At 40.7% G+C, this 18,900-nt stretch overlaps 1 protein-coding gene across 1 annotated transcript in view; it reads right to left on the reverse strand.

Moving 5' to 3' along the window:
* Positions 1-13,046: 13,046 nt before the first annotated feature.
* The window catches only part of LOC136862863 (melanization protease 1), a 176,103-nt gene continuing 170,249 nt past the window's right edge, over positions 13,047-18,900 (reverse strand). Inside the window, exon 6 of the mRNA XM_067139128.2 lies at positions 13,047-14,692. Coding sequence (XP_066995229.2) covers positions 14,373-14,692 — 320 coding nt within the window. The 3' untranslated portion in view covers positions 13,047-14,372. The remainder of the gene's footprint in view (positions 14,693-18,900) is intronic.

Genomic DNA, 18,900 nt, shown 5'->3' on the forward strand with positions numbered 1-18,900 from the left:
GGTCTGCCATGTAACTTAATGTTCAGAAGGGCATCAAAACAAGAACAAACGGCGACAGACTACACATGGAAGCTGGTGGACTGGTCCAAAGACATCCATGGATGTTTCCGACGACAGGCGAAGGTAGCTAGCGACCTAAAGAAGGTCTGTTACTACCTGCAGGCAAACTCGTGGAGATTCCAAGAACGTGACCGGGTATGGTTTTAGTGACCCGTACGGACGAAGAGGAAGTCGCCAATGCTTCAGCGGCCGTGGGAAAGACCCTTCATCGTTGTCACTAGGATTAACGGCGTAGTCTACAAGATCGAGCGGCCTCTCGAAGGCAAAGTGTTGGTTGTTCACCTTGATCGGCTGGCGCCTTATCGTGGAACTGCTCAGGAAGAGCTGCCTAAGGGAGGGAGGATTGTGACAATGAAGACTGACTGCAGGCGGCCGGTGAAGGTTAACTTATATTCAGATCGCAGCCAGCTAACGTGAATCAGTGTTGTATGAGTCGGTCTTAAGTTTCATTCGCGGGTGTACGCATGCAGTTACAAGACTGTTGCGAGTCCGTTGCGAGTAATTTAATCGGGTGTGAATACGTCAGACGGCTACAAGGGGTTAAGTGTGGCTTGTTAGTTGTGTGGCGAACCTTTATGGAACAACACTGTGCTGTGAGAGGCCGTGTTGGATAGCAGAAGTTGGAGCGCTGGATACTGTATGTTTGAGTTAAAAAACTGTTCTGCGTGGAAAATTCAAATGCGTGTAAACTTGTAAATAATTGACCCTCCCGGAACAAGGGTCTATGCCACAAAACTAAAATGTTCAGAAAACCTGTTGAATAATGAGACAATGAACAATATCTATTTTGGATTAAATCGGATTACTTAAAGAATATTTGGAAATCAAATTATCAAAAATTAACCTTATTGAGGTAGTAAAAAAGCACTTTCTTACTTTGAATAAGGGTCTAAACCAAATTTTCACTGTTTGGTAGTTTTACTTATTGCCAATGAATCACTTCAAATCACTATAGAATCCTCTGAATTCTTGAGGCATAGTCACACATCTTCTTTCTTAATGGGCAGTGTTGAGCCGTAGAGTTGTGGCAATTCTTGAGGCAGGAGGAGTGGGCTGATTCCGTCTAATCTTGACACCTTTAACTAAGTTATATCTTTCCAAAGGAGCAATAAAATTGCGGGATCTTCGCATGTACACAGATGTGGGGTCATCTTCAGAAAACTTCCGCCACATCGCATCAGTTATATTGAATTTAGAGCCTTCGACCAACATCCCCTGTAGTCGGCTTATTTCTTTGAAGTCAAAACTCTGGAACAGCTCTCGTACATGGACCAAATTTATTCTAAGGATCTTCCATAGCACAACATAACCTATTTATTATAGACACTTATTCCATTCCCCTGTTGTGGCCTCTTTTCTGCTTCTTTTATAAGTCCTTTCCTTGTTGCATAAGCCTCGCCCTTATTTCGTTTCCTTTTTCGTTCATTATCCTCCCAATTATCCATATTTATCTTCCATTTTCTTGTTTTATTCAAGTCTTTTTACTCGTTGGACGAAGCACTCAACACACTGGCATCCATCTTGAATGAGTGGCATAGACCTTTCTTCCAGGCAAAGACGTTTTATAACAAACAAATTATCTCTTTCTATTAAACATATGACTACCAGTGTTAGCATGAAATAACCTGTTATGAAGAAATAAATCAACTTGCTGAAAAATGTGGCTCAGACCCTTCTTCTGGGGGCTTTCAAATGTTGGTAGCTCAATGAAGTCAGTGTGTAGTCAAACGCGATATTTCTCTGAGTGGTGAATTTTATTTTAAGGGCCATCCTAACCTACCACGATACATTAATATTATTTTATCCAGAAGGTACATCAGTGCTTACAAACTGGGATAGTTACTTTTTTAAAGAACAACATAATTTTATCGCCACGTTTCTGCAACCAACAGAAAAACTATCTATATCAGAATCATGTATTTTTAGGATGGTTTCTGGGTGATTCCCTTCCGGTATTAGTACTCTTTCACGGAGTTTAACTTGTGAGAATGTCACTTTTACAGTATACAACAATTTAATTGTACTTCACTTGTCGTAACTTGTACGGTCGAACGGAACACAAGTTTCAATGAGCACTACATTTGTATCGAAAGGATATGCACTGTCACTGGGTTATGGTATATATGTGAATTGTGGCAGAAAACTGAATCCGTTTCGGCGTAAATGTGTAAAGGTTAACATTGGAGAATTCTGTATGAATAAATTTTCATCTCTTACTGCAATACCACAGAGGATGCCCTTTGCATGAATTCAATATTCCTTTCTTACTCGCTTTCCCATTTCTTGACTACCGACAGCTGAGTACCAGGATATCACATTTCAAATCCGGAAGAGATTAACTGCGAAGTATTTGTAATGATGAACTTCAAAAATGAGGTAACAAGAGCTCGCATGGAGAAATGTTATTTTACAGGCAGTTATAAGGATACACTGTAACAAGACACTGCTACCCTGTACTTTTAAACGTTGTCACCATTCTTATCCAAGCACTTGTTTCAAGGGTGCACCAAGGGTTCGATGCCGCTATGGAAGAAATCTGCGTCCAGTTGCTGGAACCAGGGCTTGACTGCATGCTGAACGGGCGTGTCGTCGTTGAATCACTCACCGTACACGTGGTTCTTGCGGTCCGAAGAGATGGAAATAACAAGGTGCTAGGTCAGGAAGAAGGATGGTCCAATACCTCCCACCGGAAACGCTGTAACATTTCGCGTGTGATGTTTGCTGAATACAGTATGGCGTTGTCGTGCAGCAACGCAACGCCTGCTGAGAGTAGTCCAGATCGTTTTCTGCGAATTGCTACCCACAAACGCTCTAGTGTGTCACAGTAACTCATAACATTCACTGTTGCTCCCGTGGTAAGGAAATCAATTATCTGGGCCATCCTCCCTACAACCTCCTGCTAAAAAAAGTGTCTTAATAAAACTACCAACTTTCCACTGAAATGTACATTTATCACACGTGATACAACTCTTAAGTATCGCATATACTAGTGCAAAAGTGATTATTCTTTGCCACAGAAAGAGTACGCTACCGAAAGCCAATGGCTCACGTTAGAAAATTTACGGAAATATTAAGTTACATTGTTCGGAACCAAGATTTTCCTCACTCCAAAGCTATATGAAATAAATGCTGGTTTGGGTGTGACTTAGTAGACTTATGAAAATGAAGTTATGTAAATAATAATAAAAGTAGTAGAGATAATAATAATAATAGCCTTGCACTCCTTGCATCACCATCTACAGTACTTTCTTTTCGCGGTACATATGAATCACTAACCTGCGCTTCTTCGTCTTAACCAAAAACTAAGCCCAAATTTCGGGAGAAGTGAAGTGTCCATCGTTTTTATTCGGAGTAAAATTATGCAGCAAAAAAAAAAAATGCACTAGAAAGTGACGTAAATATTAAAATCTTGCCCGAACTATCACTTGATATGTTATCTGGCTCGCAAGCAGAGAATCCATCACTGTCATCTATTTATGAACCCGCTTCTCTTGATAAACTGTCCCAAATATCACTATCATTGTGCCGGCGTGACGATATATTTGTACAGCAACACAGCTGACAGCGCGACATATTTGGCGTGCTCAGCACTCGACACATCGAATGCTTCGGTAGAGACCACGGCAAGGAGAAACTACCGTTTTTTACAATATAGGTTTGAACTTACCAATAAGTTAACTGCTGCATTCTAGTTGACACGAGATAAACTACTACCTCCGAGCAAGGAATGGGAACCGTATGTTATTCGTGCAGCTACCTATAAACACGCGCAAAAATCACGCCCGTATTGTATACGGGTGCCGTCCACAACCAAGAAAGCAGTGCGCCCGTATCCTGTACGGGCACAGTCTTGAAAGTATTAAAGGAAGAAGTGAACGACAGGTGCAGGAGATGCAGAGAAACAGCTGAGACAGTGGAGCATATTGTGGGTGCATGTAAGGCCATAGCAGGTAGAGAATATACTCATCGGCATGATGAGGTAGCGAAAATTGTGCATCAAGAACTGGAAATCAAGTCTTGATTTATGGACGATGAAATCCCATTTTATGAGTACAGAACATCTGACGTGCTCGAAAACAAAAGGTTCAAGCTGTACTGGAACCCATCTCTGCAGACAGACAGGCAGGACCATAAGATCAAACAGGCCGGATGATGTCCTTATTGACAAACAAATATCATGGTTCTTGCCCTTTCATAAGGGAAATTTGCACTTTTAACCAATGTCTTTGTGAATTAGTCAGTGTTCCAAACAATCTCGACGGACTGGTTGTGGAGAGCAAACTGCTGCTGAGGCCTTCTTTCTCTTCTTTATTAGCTCAGGTTCAACTTCAAAACTCGGCCGTCCTCGTTTTGGGATGATTGACAGCCCCTCTTGATTGAGTGAAAGTGCTAAATCTTCTCCGAATGTTGTCATTTTGTAAACCCAGCCGGGCAACAACACGTTGATACAAAATCCAGGCATTCACAATTGTGATATCAACGAAACGGTAGAGAAGTTTGATGTACAATTTCTTAGTCTCCATTATGATTTTATACCATGCCATGATTGAGTCCAATATGTCGAGCCCTGCCTTATTACACCACCGCATGACCAGTCTGCATAATGCAGGCCTTTTCAACTCGAGCACTTAGGCCGCGTGCGCACCGAGCGCGCTTCGCATAGTGTGTCGCGTCTTGCTCAACGCTAAGCGTCACGCTAAGCATAACCAGTGCTTTATTCCTAAGCCAGGTGTTCACACTGTCGCGCTCTGCTGCGCTGAGCGCTTACCTTACAGCTAAGCGAAGCGCCAGACAACGCGCAATGTTGGTTAATTGCTTAGCGTTACCTAGCTGGTTCTGAAGTTATGGAAGAAGAAATTATTCATGCAGTGTTTCAGAGAGAAGAAATATGGAACCCAAGACACAAAAACTATAAAAATGTAACTTTTTTGCCAAATAAGTGGACTTAAGTATCTACAACACAGGTTTATCGCATTCCTACAGTGAATATATACAGTAATATTATTTCTACTGTCACACTTTACTGGGCTTAACTTTGTGACGGGGTGAAAATGCGTATGGATTTTAGTGTCGGAAGTGTTCGAGAAGAAGTTCAGCTTGCCAGGTGCAGGTCTTTTGAATTGACTCCCGTAGGTGACCTGCGTCGTGATGAGGATGAAATGATTATAAATACACACATACACCCAGCCCCCGTGCCAATGGAATTTACAATTTACAATTTACAATTCCCGACCCTGTGACCAAAGGCCAGTACGGTAACATTTAGCTATGTAGCCGGACACTTTGTGACAAAGTGCATAGAATCTCCCAGACTCTGTCATATCGGTTTATAATTTTGCCAACGGAGGGTGGTAACATGAAGAATATCACTGTTCAGGCTAGTAGTGGTCTTGGAAGTAAATATTTATGTTTATGAATTATATTTGTCACACATTTACTCCACTTTTGTTACGATGATAGATTGTGTATGCTAATTGTAACAATACTGTATTGAAAATACTGTTTATAATTATTACATAAAGAGTGTGATTTAGCCGGAAATTTAATTTCCACGTGTTTGCTGCCTGGTGCTCCTAGACAACTGGGAAAATTGAATTTCTTCCAATACTTCTCTTCTATTTGTCGCTACATTTCAGTTGCAGGGTTTGGAAGATCAGAGGTATTTTTTTGTCATTCTTAAGTAATCATAAAATTTATCGCGATAAAGTCTTGCATCTCTGTACAAACGATGGAATTCTCCGAAAGTAATTAGTTCTTCATTAAATTCATGAACCCACTTTCGATTCTTCTTTCTAATTTTCAATTTTAGGTAACTGTTATCCATCAGTAAACTGTTTCTAGTGTACTTGGATAACGGCATTAGTTTGTGAGCACCCTAAAACGCCTCGCTCCAAACTAAGTTGAGAGCACAGCGTAGAGTTTTCGGTGTGAACAGCAAGCACGACTTGCGCTATGCATAGCATTTTACGCTACACGCGACACACTATGCGAAGCGCGCTCGGTGTGCACGCGGCCTTAGTGCCGGGGCGCACCAGCGCTGCACTCAGCAGCACCGTTCCCCTCCTTCCCCACCTACCCCCAGCAGTGGTCGCTGCATGTGTACGTAAAAGACAGTACATTCATTCTCATTCTCATTCTCTTTTCCTTTTTTTTCTTTGCTATTTGCTTTACGTCGCACCGATACAGATATGTCTTATGGCGACGATAGGATAGGAAAGGCCTAGGAATTGGAAGGAAGCGGCCGTGACCTTAAGTAAGGTACAGCCCCGGCAGCGCTGAAAATGGTTTTCCTTGGTTTGCCGGTTTCAAACCAGGAAAATGCTGGGACTGTTCCTTAATTAAGGCCACGGCCACTTCCTTCCCATTCCTAGCCTTTTCCTATCCCATCGTCGCTATAAAACCTCTTGCAAAAAAGCACAAAGATAATTATTTTAATTATTTTATCTCCCTGTCCCACAGACACTTGAACGCAACACTTGAGAAGGCGCACTTCGAGCACGCTATGGGCTATTGTTGGGCTGAAAATTGCAAAAAGTGAGCGACTCTTTACTGATGGTAAATTTGAAAAGAATGTTTAATAGAGTGCTTGGAAGTATTGGGTCCACGCACTGTGGCTCACTTTGAGGCGATAAGCTTGTCAAAACAAACCATCTCTCGTCATGTACAGGAACTTACGTTTGTCTACTAATGAAAATCTTGGAGACTATCAGACGTCGTTACAGACTTTGCACTCTGAACTCAATGCCCGTTTCAAAGAAATGAATGATATGGGACCTCGACTTGAAATATTTATGACTCCATTTTCAGCACGTTTTGAAAAATCAGCATCATATTTCCAAACAGAGCTGATAAAGCTAGAGTACGACGCAATCCTAATGGACAGGTACTGCCACTACAGCGGTGGTTTAATATCCTTTTACAAAGGTGTTCAACCGCAAGAATTTCCAAAACTTCAAGCAGTTGCCTTAAAATTTACGTCAATGTTCGGTACAAGGTATACATGCGAAAATATGTTTTCAGTTCTGAATTTAAATAAATGGAGAACTAGGACTTCTCTGTCTGATGCGGACATAAAAGCTGTAACTTACTTAGAATTTCTAGTGCCAAATCGATCGTAAATTAGTTGCCGCAAAACGATGTCAGCAATCGACTTAAACGCTAAATGTACATTAAGGCAAACGCAAAATATGTACAGAGTAAATTGTGTGTTTATATGTTCACAGAACTGTCATAAGTAATATTGTTTTCATAAGCTGCGCGTGACTTGACGACCTGCGGTTCTGCCTCTGCCACTTCCCCCCCCCCACCACCACCTCAACGGTGCTATAGCACAGCACCGGGGCTGCTGCCGGAGCCGGCCGGGGCCTTGGGAGCACCTCAGTTGGAATCGCTTGGCATAATGGGACGAATTAGTCACATCCTCATGTTTAAAAAATCTACATCAAATAACAAATCGCTCTTTCGACGTATTTGAATATAAGCAGAAGACTTACCAACAACATTATGATTTTTCTTACCTGCGCAAGAATCCAATTTCATACTATTATTACATGTGATTTTAGCTCAAATATTGAACTCCCTCCTGCTCTAGAAGGCATTCAAATATCTCCTCCCGCTAAAGTGGTGCCAACCTTATGAAAAATAAGTCTTACCATAGATGTTCCTCCTCCGTCTCATCATGCACGAAGGTTCATTTTGTCTTGCGTAACTATATTTACAGAGAAATATTTATCATGTGCCAGAATCGTCCCACCATGCAGTGTAATGGTTATGCGTACAGACCGTGTGAGGTGCTCGAAAACGGAAGGTTCAATCTGTCCTGGAACCAATCTCTGCAGAGAAGACCACAAAATAAAACATCCTGGATAACGCCCTTATTGACAAACATCTCAGGAAGACTGATCTGCTGGATGTGACAGTCCTTCAGACCACAATGTCCACCAGGTCTTATGTACATTGATCCTGCAGCAGAAGATAGAAAACGGTGTGAAATGGACCTGGGAACAGTGATGCCTTTAGTCATCTCCGCCACGGGACTTGCGCACAATAAGCTGCAACAATATCCGCAGGATCTAGACATCGCCTATACATTTCCACAAATGCACACACTAAGGCTGTCATCCTGAACACCTGTCGCTTGAAAAGAACCTTCCTATCACAGCAGTAGAAGTCGGGAGAACTTGACGACAGTCCGTCTCCTGAACGGTGAATAGCCACGGGAAGTGAATTGTGAATAATAATAATAATAATAATAATAATAATAATAATAATAATAATAATAATAATAATAATAATAATAATAATAATAATAATAATAATAATAATAATAATAAGGGAGTGGTCAGGTGGCGCTGTTGTCGATGTGTAGTGTGCATTTGCAGGGGCATCCAGTTTGGAATGTTGTTGCTGTGTGTCGCTGAAGTGAAGAGTGTCGATTTCACCGCTTTAAAGCACGGTTTCAAACAGTGATCAGCGTTCGTGGTTTAATATCGAGATTGCCCGTGGCAAAAATGCATCAGAAAATTTTATTATTATTATTATTATTATTATTATTATTATTATTATTATTATTATTATTATTATTATTATTACTGCGGGGAAAAATTCTGGCAAGTCGACTTCTGTTAAGATCGTTAGATATTAATATGACCGTTTGAAAGGTAACATTATTATTATTATTATTATTATTATTATTATTATTATTATTATTATTATTATTATTATTATTATTATTATTATTATTATTATTGTACCGGGAGGTACACCACTACGCCGCACATTTAAATCTTGCGCCAATAGAACTCCTCTACAGGAGAAACACTGAACTTGGAACTAGACCTACTTAAACTTTTCCTGAAGTTGCCAGTACTGTCTGAATTTCAACTTGTTTTGTTTTCCGTTCATCAAGAAGTTTGGACATTCTCTCATATATGTCTCTGCTAAAAACTATGATCATGCACCCTGGTGCGAAGTGAAGGAACGTTTTTGAAGAAATTTTTTATTTATAAGTTTTTCTTTACTAAATTTCGTTCGTTCATTTTTGGGTTGGCAATATTGATCTTTTCTTTCCGCCAGTTTTGAATTCAGCCAATCCCTAATTTCTGTAATTAATTTTCAGCCTATCACAGGCTTCTTCTTCGATTTGGTGTGTAACTTAAATTTAGCCAATAAAATTCTGTGGGTGTGTCTTGATTATTCATGAAAGGTCTCGAACCTTCGCCGATGGTTTATAAACTGCGGGTTTTCACGGCTCTTGGCCATTTAATCAACATCTAACTTAGTGTGTGTGTGTGTCAAGCAGGAGGCGGGAGGTGCCTTTTTCTTCAGGCAGCAGGTCTTCAGCAAGGTAATGGCCAATTAACATCTTTATTTCTTTGCTAGCTCCGCAGTTTAATCTGAGGGAAAGGTCCGAAACCTTTACTATGTAACTAGCTTCTCTAAAATGTAAGTTCTGCCGGCTAATGTAAATTTTCATCAACCTTTAACTGTAAATCGGAGATAGAGAGTGACGTACCCTCTCGAGCTCCCTTGCATATTGGTTTGAGGTGACTACGTTTTGTAACTGGTTTTCTTCCTTTCCGTAATGCCTTAAACTTATTCGTATACGAGTCACCTCCATAGGTTGGGAATAGCCCCTGTGTCATCGGCCTACTTCCCTTTAGGTTTTTAGAATTCAGTTCTAGGAGTGCAAGTACTCGCCTCCATTCTATTTGGTGTTTCGGGCCATTTACTTAACCATTATTCGTGTTCCATGAAGGCCCAGTAGGTTGGGTACAAGATACCCCTGTTTCATTTTTGTAAGTTGTGCCTTGATGACAAGTAATTGTAAGATTTTGATATTGCCTTGGATAGGCTTGAAAAACTGAGAGCATGTCAGCTCTTTTAAAGTGCTTCTGGGAGGCTTGAGGTTAAAAATTGGGAGCAAGTGCTCCATGTATTGAGGGGTGTTCTGCCCTTGCATAAATGGTGACCTTTGTAATTTTGAGCGTGTAGCTCAGGAATTGTGTAGTAAGGGCTTGAAGCCCAAGACCTGTCTATACCACCAATCTTGTCTTTACTAGACCTGTTTATTGCTACTGGTACCTGTTACTTTGTTATTTGTTGATTTTGAAATTCTAACAAAAAAGAAAAGAAAATATAACCTTTGTTGAAATTTTAAATTAACTTTGACCTTGTAGTAAGACCCATTCATCCCGGCACCTTCTTTCACCTCTGCTGGTCCACGGGTAACCCCGTAACAATTATTATTATTATTATTATTATTATTATTATTATTATTATTATTATTATTATTATTATTTACAATTCACTCGCCGTGGCTGTTCGCCGTTCAGGAGATGGACTGTCGTCAAGTTCTCCCGACTTCTACTGCTGTGATAGGAAGGTTCTTTTCAAGCGGCAGGTGTTCAGGATGATAGCCTTAGTGTGTGCATTTGTGGAAATGTATAGGTGATGTCTAAATCCTGCAGATATTGTTGCAGCTTATTGTGCACAAGTCCTGTGGTGGAGATGACTAAGGGCATCACAGTTGCCAGGTCCATTTCCCACGAAAGGAGACTGCGGCTTTGCACCGCACAGCTCGGCCGTCCATTCTTCAAGATCACATTGAGATAGTGAGTGGACTCGTTTCCGTAGACCATCGATGGAATGTACGGGAATTATCCGTAGAGGTTCGTCTCAGGCATGAAACGGTGTGGCACTTACTGACGAAATATCTTAACATGAGGATAGTTGCTTGGGTTCCACGTCAACTCACCGACGTACAGAAATGGCACCGGTATGCACCGGCTGGCATCCACGTGGGCGGAAATCCGCAACGAAGGAGACGCATTTCTGCAGGCGCATTGTCGCCATTGATGAGACGTGCGCACGACCCTTCGAGCCTGAATAAATCGTCAATCGAATGAATGGCATTACCCAGATTCGCCACGTCCACAGAAATTTCGACAGGAACCCAGTCGGGTGAAGTTTATGTTGATTGTGACATACGACTACGAGCGTGTTGTACTTACGCATACTGTGCCTGAGGGACAAACCGCCAATAGTGACGGCTATTACCGATTTCTGAAGCGACATCTGCGTCCGGACATGCGGCGCAAACGTTGACGTTTATTTGGAGACGATCGCCCTATCATGTTGCATGACAACCTTCGTTGTCATGTTGAAAACTATGGCAAGCTCTTATTGCAACGGTGGCATTGGGAGGTCTTGGAAAAACTCCCACCCCGCGGACTCACCAGACATGGGTCCTTGCGACTTCGACCTATTTCACAAGTTGAAGGAACCCCTCCGAGGCCACCGATTTCCTGACGTGGCATCTGTACTCCGCGCAGTTGGGCGTTCCGCCGCTCTCGTAAAGAGAGAACGCGTTGCCAACGGTCCTTAACGGCTTCTTGACATTTGGAAAGAGTCACATTGCGGGTGACTACATTGAAGTAGTTCAATGCAATTACACTTGTTAGTTCATTATATTGTGTTTAATCAATAATGCCACTGCTATATTTACTTTCCACTTAAGCTACGACCAAAAAAGCTTTTTTGTAAGTCAATTAACGTCAGTTATGCTAGTATAAACATGACGCTTTACCTTCTGCTATGTATTAAGTACTCCACACAACAAGTGTAGTACTTTACTCACAATCAGTGTCACCATGTAAAAATAAACTGAGGACGAAAGATAGAAATGGGTAAAAGTGGCAGAAATATATTTTCGAGTAAACGCCAATAGTGGAGTTACCGAGCACAGTGGCACTTTCATCCTTCTCTGCCAAAGGAGACCAGGAATTAATGATTATCTACGGCCTTTGAAGTGCAAGTATACTATATCCAATACATTTTATGTAAGTACATAACAATAAAAAAGCCTCCGTGGCTCAGGCAGCAGTGCGTCGGCCTCTCACCGCTGGATTCCGTGGTTCAAATCCCGGTCACTCCACGTGAGATTTGTGCTGGACAAAGCGGAGGTTGGACAGGTTTTTCTCCGGGTACTCCGGTTTTCCCTGTCATCTATCATTCCAGCAACACTCACCAATATCGTATCATTTCATCTGTCACTCATTCATCAATGCCCCAGAGGAGTGCGACAGGCCTCGGCTGCCGGCACATTTCCTATCCTCGCCGCAAGGTGGGGGCTTCATTCATTCCATTCCTGACCCGGTCACTGATTGGAAAACAGGTTGTATGTTTTCATTTTCACATAACAATACTTACCTTCTATAAATTTAATTTCTCTAATTAAGTGGCTCAGAAAATAGAAAATACATGAGTGATAGCACACTGACTCAATGGACAGCACAGATGAATTGCAGCGCGAGACACTGGCACATTCACCCTTCTCCATTAAACTCAGGTGGGCACATTGGACTGTGGCTCTACCTATTAAATTTCCTACCAACTAAACATGCACAACATATCATCATATGCGGCATGGCTAATACATTCCCTTATTACAAAAGAACACATTTTTCATATTTCGGCACTTTCACCCTTTTCTATCTTTGGTCCCCAATTACAGTATATTCACTAGGAAACAAGGAAATTGCAATAAAATGAAAGTGTATACCTACAATGCCCAAGCGTTCATAGTGGATAGGTGTTAGGTGGTGATGCGATGATGATACGTACAGCTGCTTCTCTGAGCACATGTGGACACAGGTCAGTACAGACCCAGATGTGCAACACATTGCTGTACCGTGAGCGTCATGGAGTCTATAACGCTCTGGACCACGTCCTGCGGAATTGCCGACCATGAATGCTGCATCGGAAGCCTCGGTTCGTTTACAGTAAGAAATGACTGAGCAGATTTAACACTTCACATCTCTGCAGCTCACAGACTATACCTCAGGTGATTCGTCCGCAACCAAACGGGCTGGAGGAGGAAGGGGTTTGGTAGTTGCGTCTGAACAATGATATTTTACTAAAAACAGTTTACTTTACATATATGGCTGGTACAATTCCATATCTCCAGTATTAACACGAATTGCATGTTCCATCAAGGTGTTGTAGTTTTCATTTTCCCTGATGAATTACCTGAATTACCTCGTGTATGTTATTTGTGTAAATAATTTTTAGTCACTGCTTTTTATACTTTATGTGGACACTAGTAGATACATAAAAATAGCCATGTCTTTTACCAAGTATTATAAATATATGGCGATAATAATACAATTAAAGGTATTCGTTGCAAAAGAGAGAACAAATATGTTTCCAGTTTAGATAATATACTGGTACTAACTTATTTAAAAATATAACACTGACATTCTGAGTATCAATATTCCTTATCATCCTATGAAAAAAATTGCTCATACAACTAAATTTCAAGTATCGATATGGATTTATAATTTTTAATATATTCCTTATACAAGGTGTTCTTAAACATGTGGGAAGTAACCGGGGGACGGATAGTACACCCCAAAAAAGCAACACAGTAAGTTCCTGTGAACAAATGCCCTACGGTCAATCGTTTACGAGCAACGCCTGTTTTAGTTATTACCTAAAGCGGAGGGATAGCCTAGATCGTATTTAGGATTAACTTTGGAGCCAGGCTTGCCGTTACGGACATTGCAGTACTTCGTCAGCGGGTGTAACAAGGTTTCTATCGAATATGTGCAATGCCTGGAGTGTTCGAACGTGTCCGGTAATCAAGGAGGTGACCTGTTCAGGCGTACATACAGGAGCATGGTGGGCATTTTGAATAATTCTTGTATTAGAATTCAATATACCTGCTGGTACACCAACATGGCGACATGTGGGGTGTGCCTTGTAATGCTGCTACCAATACTTCCAGCACAAAGTTTGAACATCTGTAACTCGTAAACGATCCACCGTAGGACGTATATCCAATGGGATATTTGCTATCTACTTCCCAACCTCGATTACTTCCTACATGTTTGGGAACATCCAACATAGTGAAGTAGAGGAATTTCAGGTCATGTGTGAATAAGTAAGAAATGTGTTCTCACTTTTATCTTTCAGATATGGATTCATTGCCTCGAATTAAAGCGCATAACTCTTCTATAATCATTCATTCTAATCTAATACCCTACATGCTGTGTGGTTTGTTTCGTCCGGTATATAATACAGTTTTACATTCTTGCCAGTTCTGACAATAGTAAGCTGGACAAGAAAGGAATTTCAAGGTTATTGGTGATAGAAAACGAAAATACACAGAAAAATGCGGAACTTGATAGGAAATCATCTGGTAACAATAAGAAATCTGGCAGACTGTAATTAGGTGAATCAGGAGTTATATCATTAATGAAAACTGGTTGACTGATTACAAAGGCCAATACCAGAAAACAAAACTATGGCTTTCATGGCTGAATATTTTCCATAATCCAAGACATGTATGTGGCAACTCGAGTGTATACTGCTGGTTTCCTAAACCTACCACAGTGATCACCGCCGAAGGAAACGATGCCTTGCTGATAAAATCGACGTTTATCACCGTGTTTCTTCTCCGTGCTCATGAGTGGCCCTCCACTGTCGCCACGACAAGTATCCTTCAACTTTTCTCCGCCAGCACAGATTTGTTTCATGCCCGTCTTGTCAAATATTGATCCGTATAATTCGGCACAAGCACTAGAAGAAACCACTGGAAGATCCACCTTCAGCTTCACTTGAGACGATATTTCTACAAACAGATATATTTTAGATCAATTAATGTATGGATACAGAATTTCAAATAGAACAGGGCACGAAATGACATTTAACATGAATTCAGTACAATTAACATTTCGGTTTTTAAAGCACTCAGTTAAGTTTCTATAAATATAATAGCTTCCTCTCTTTAAATCATGGGATCTTGCCGTGGTCTCTTCGATGTGAAGATTCCACGGTCTGTTGAATTATTTAGCTCTTCTTCCGGGTTGAACCGTGTTGTTGTTCTGTGTACATTCCGTACAGTTTGCCTGCAGTCTTTTTGTCAAGGCGACTGAAACACCCCTACTCGGTCTGTGAATAGACCAAGGGAATGATTCCTGATAGAAAGAAGTAGCCACTTTAGAGGCTGCATGATTGGCTGTTTGGATGACCGGGTATGTTTTAAAAATCGCGTAAAAGAGCTTAATAACGCGGATATTGCTGCGCGGCTAAAATCAAGAAAGGTTCGAACCCCACTGTCGGCAGCCCTGAAAATGGTTTTGAGTGGTTTCCCATTTTCACACCAGGCAAATGCTGGGTCTGTACCTTAATTAAGGCCACGGCCGCTTCCTTCCCACTCCTAGCCCTTTCCTGTCCCATCGTCGCCGTAAGACCTATCTGTGTCGGTGCGACGTAAAAACAACTAGCAAAAAAAATCAAGAGTAATGAGAGTAATTTTCTCGAAGACTTATTTATACCCCTCATTGATTTATATATGAAAGTTGGTGTACGTAGGAAAATCAGAAATATTTTCATTATAGAATTGGAAATTGGATTTTAAAATATTAAGAGCTCAGATGGCCAATGATGGCTAAGGGCGCATCTCAAAATGTATGAGTGACAGAATACACGGAGTAGCTGTATCAAGAAATAGAACTAGATTATATGATTTGGCAACTTAAAGAGACTACTAAAATGGAGGCGTTTAGTTAATTCACAAAGGCTTGCAGATTGAACGATGAAAGGCGTAACAGTATCTAGATAATTTGTGTGTATGTATTGCACCCATAAGCGAATTTACGTAATTAATTTATGAATTAAAAGTTGAATATTTCACATATGGGAATACTACAGTAGGCTGTGAAAGCCAGCAGTCACAAAGCAACATTCTGGCGCCAGTCAGTCGGCAAGGAAATCCTCGAAATTTCTCTCATGGCACGAACAGCTTATAGACCGGCCCTGAGTGCTAACATCCAATAAAGTTTATGGTACCGCCTAGGAGTGGCAACTTTCTACTTGGTTCTCACGAGAAAATCACGCGTTGAGGCCTGACCTACTTAGAAGGACAGAGAGACAACGATAACACCCACCAACCCTTGGGAGAAAATGGAAGCGTCCATGCTCCGAAGAGCGCGAAAGTCTCAGCCAATCACAAAATTCCAAATTTGAATGTCCTGTCATAGCGGGAATTTACAGTCAGTATTTCGCTATTTGGAGCCCGGAGTAGTTGTAAAAAAACAGTGTCCTGACTTCCTAATAATATTTGAAAATTGATCGGTGCGAAGGTGTGATTAATTAGTGCCTAATTAATAAAAAATTAACTTTACACGGATGAGTAGTATCGCCCAGGAATTGAACTGTCATGGCGGGAAGAAACCATTCGCTGGAATAAAATAACGCCGGTGACGCGCGCCGTCGTGTGGACTGTCCTGTGATCGTTTCCCACGGCGCAATATAACAAGTAAGTCAGACCGAAATTAGGAAGATTTTGTACATAATTTTTGAAGCTTTAACCTACGGATGTATGATAAAACGCTCCCAAATGCTAGATTACTAAGCCACATCCCTTCCACAGAACTATTTTCGAGGTGGGGGGAGAACTGATTACAAAACCAGCGAGCAGAATGGTGATTCTTCAGTGTGTGTTCAGAGTGTGTTAGTGTGTTCACTGTGTTTAGAGTGTGTCAGCTAATTCAGCTAGTCAGCTTTCAAATTCAGTCCTGTGTGAACTTTATTTTTTTTGAATTCCGAGTCTGGTAGGAACGCGATCAGAGACACTTGTTGGCATCCGAGTGAGCCATGAATTTTACTTGGGAGAGTAATATTTCAGGAGAAATGAACACTTTAACAAACTATACTTACTTTGAGCTTATGCAGAGATAACAGGCAATAGCTACACTTTTCAACACTTGGCTTAAATGAACTCACATTACTAATCGAGAGGGACAAGTCCATGTTTCAACGTAGGTGCAGAAAACCTTCCTAATCCACGTGTAGTTTGATATTTGTTGGAAAGCTATTTTATTCTCTTTTTTGGAGGACGATCAGTATAAATTTTCTCCACACATCATTGGAAACTGTACTTTTAGCTTGCTTTTCATCACTTACAATAAACTGTTATGGCAAGCGAGATGTTTCGGGGAGAAACTAGTTAAAGCAGACAGGGAGGAGAATGACTTTTCATTATTGGAAGGCCGCGACGTTAAGACCTTGAGTAAACTGTTATGTTCCGAAGAGGTGAACAACCGGTAAGCTGTAAGTAAACAAGCTGAGAGGGGTGTGGAGACCAGCAGGAGGCGTCAGGCAGGTAGCGGAGAGAAAACTTTCGACTTCACGTCAGATATTATGCAGTGCTGTTGTATCATCTTCACTGAAGTGCTAAAAATGCGTGTGTTATGTTAATGTGAGCGTGTGTAACGCCATGATAAAAATGTATCAAGCATGCGTGTGTGAAAATTTGGAATACCACATCAGCTTCAAGATGGAATTCTAATTCAGCATGACGGAGCCCGGAGGGTGATCCAACATGCCTCCAGCACCCAGGTATGAGCAACAACAAAAATAATGTGTAAATAAATATGTAGGACTGTGACTAATCGATGATCAAATGTAGCTTAGAGTGTTAGATAGGATGGTAAATAATTCACATAATAATAATAATAATAATAATAATAATAATAATAATAATAATAATAATAATAATAATAATAATAATAATAATAATAATAATAATAATAATAATTTTGCACTCTTAGCTAGGGTTATTTTGCGCACTTTCTTTACGTAGATGTGTTTGCGGATTATTGTGGATCGTTTTGCAGTATGTCACTTTGACAGTTTAGGATGCTATATTTTGAGATCTCAATGAGTGTAATGCCGATTTTATAATATATAATAATCATCATGTTGTGATAACGTTGGTTTTGAGCGATATTTCTGTTGAAGTTGTGATTTTGTAGACGCCGTCTTGTTGATTTTAATGCTTATTTGGAGATTTGCGCATTCAGCTTGTTTTATGTTGTGGATTCATCATTCAGATGACCGTTTCCGGTAGTTCTTATACCGTGTATTTTTTGCGACGATTTGGTGGACGCGAGTATTTTTTTCTGTGCGTAGTCGCGGTTACACATTTCTCAATAGCCGTGTTTTGAGAGGCAATCTCGTCATTTTTAGTAAACAGTTAGTGACAGGAAGCCATTGATGAGTCAGCTCTGATATTTTGTGATATGTGAAGCAGAGAATGATCTAGAGATCGAGCTAAGTGAATAATATTCCTGATGATCTACGTTGATAATGGAAATGTGATATTTGGACCATGTCATGAACTGTCGTAAGAAATGGAGATGTGCACGACAGATATTTCGCCCGCCGGATACGAGCGAGGCCGTATTATGAGGTACTACGTCGAGAATAATGATGAGTAAATAGAATTGAGAGATAAATAATTTAACCAAGAGTGTTAAATACGTAACGACATGGGTTATGATTGTAGGCAGAAGCCTGTATTTTGTTTCAAATAGTTCCAGGGAAAGTACATGCTCGGCAAATATGCTAATTGAAGAACGAGGTATATGTGAGCAGAGCGACGAATCAATGTGCATTTTGATAGTCATGTAGAATCATGGATGACATGGAATAGCAGTAATTATTATCCATGAAGGTTAAATAGTGTCATGGCCAGACATTTGTCGTCTGAGGTTAGAGATTGCCGTCAAATTCACAATATTTTTTGCTACTTGTAGCGGGGTAAATTTCTGTAGACGCCGATTTTTGCGCATTTATTCTTATTCATTTTTCAACAGGCAGCGATGTTGGGATCTAGATTTGTTTATTTATTTATTCTTTCTTCGTGTACCTTTTATTACCGTTTATTTGTGGGATGTGATCGTATGTGAAGTATTTGCATTTGATTTGATGTAAATAGATAGGTGTAGGTGGGCTAGTTTGATTTCTGTATTTTCTTTTGTTGGAGCAATGTTT

The sequence above is a fragment of the Anabrus simplex genome, chromosome 2 (assembly GCF_040414725.1).
Source record: "Anabrus simplex isolate iqAnaSimp1 chromosome 2, ASM4041472v1, whole genome shotgun sequence".
Lineage (NCBI taxonomy): Eukaryota > Metazoa > Arthropoda > Insecta > Orthoptera > Tettigoniidae > Anabrus > Anabrus simplex.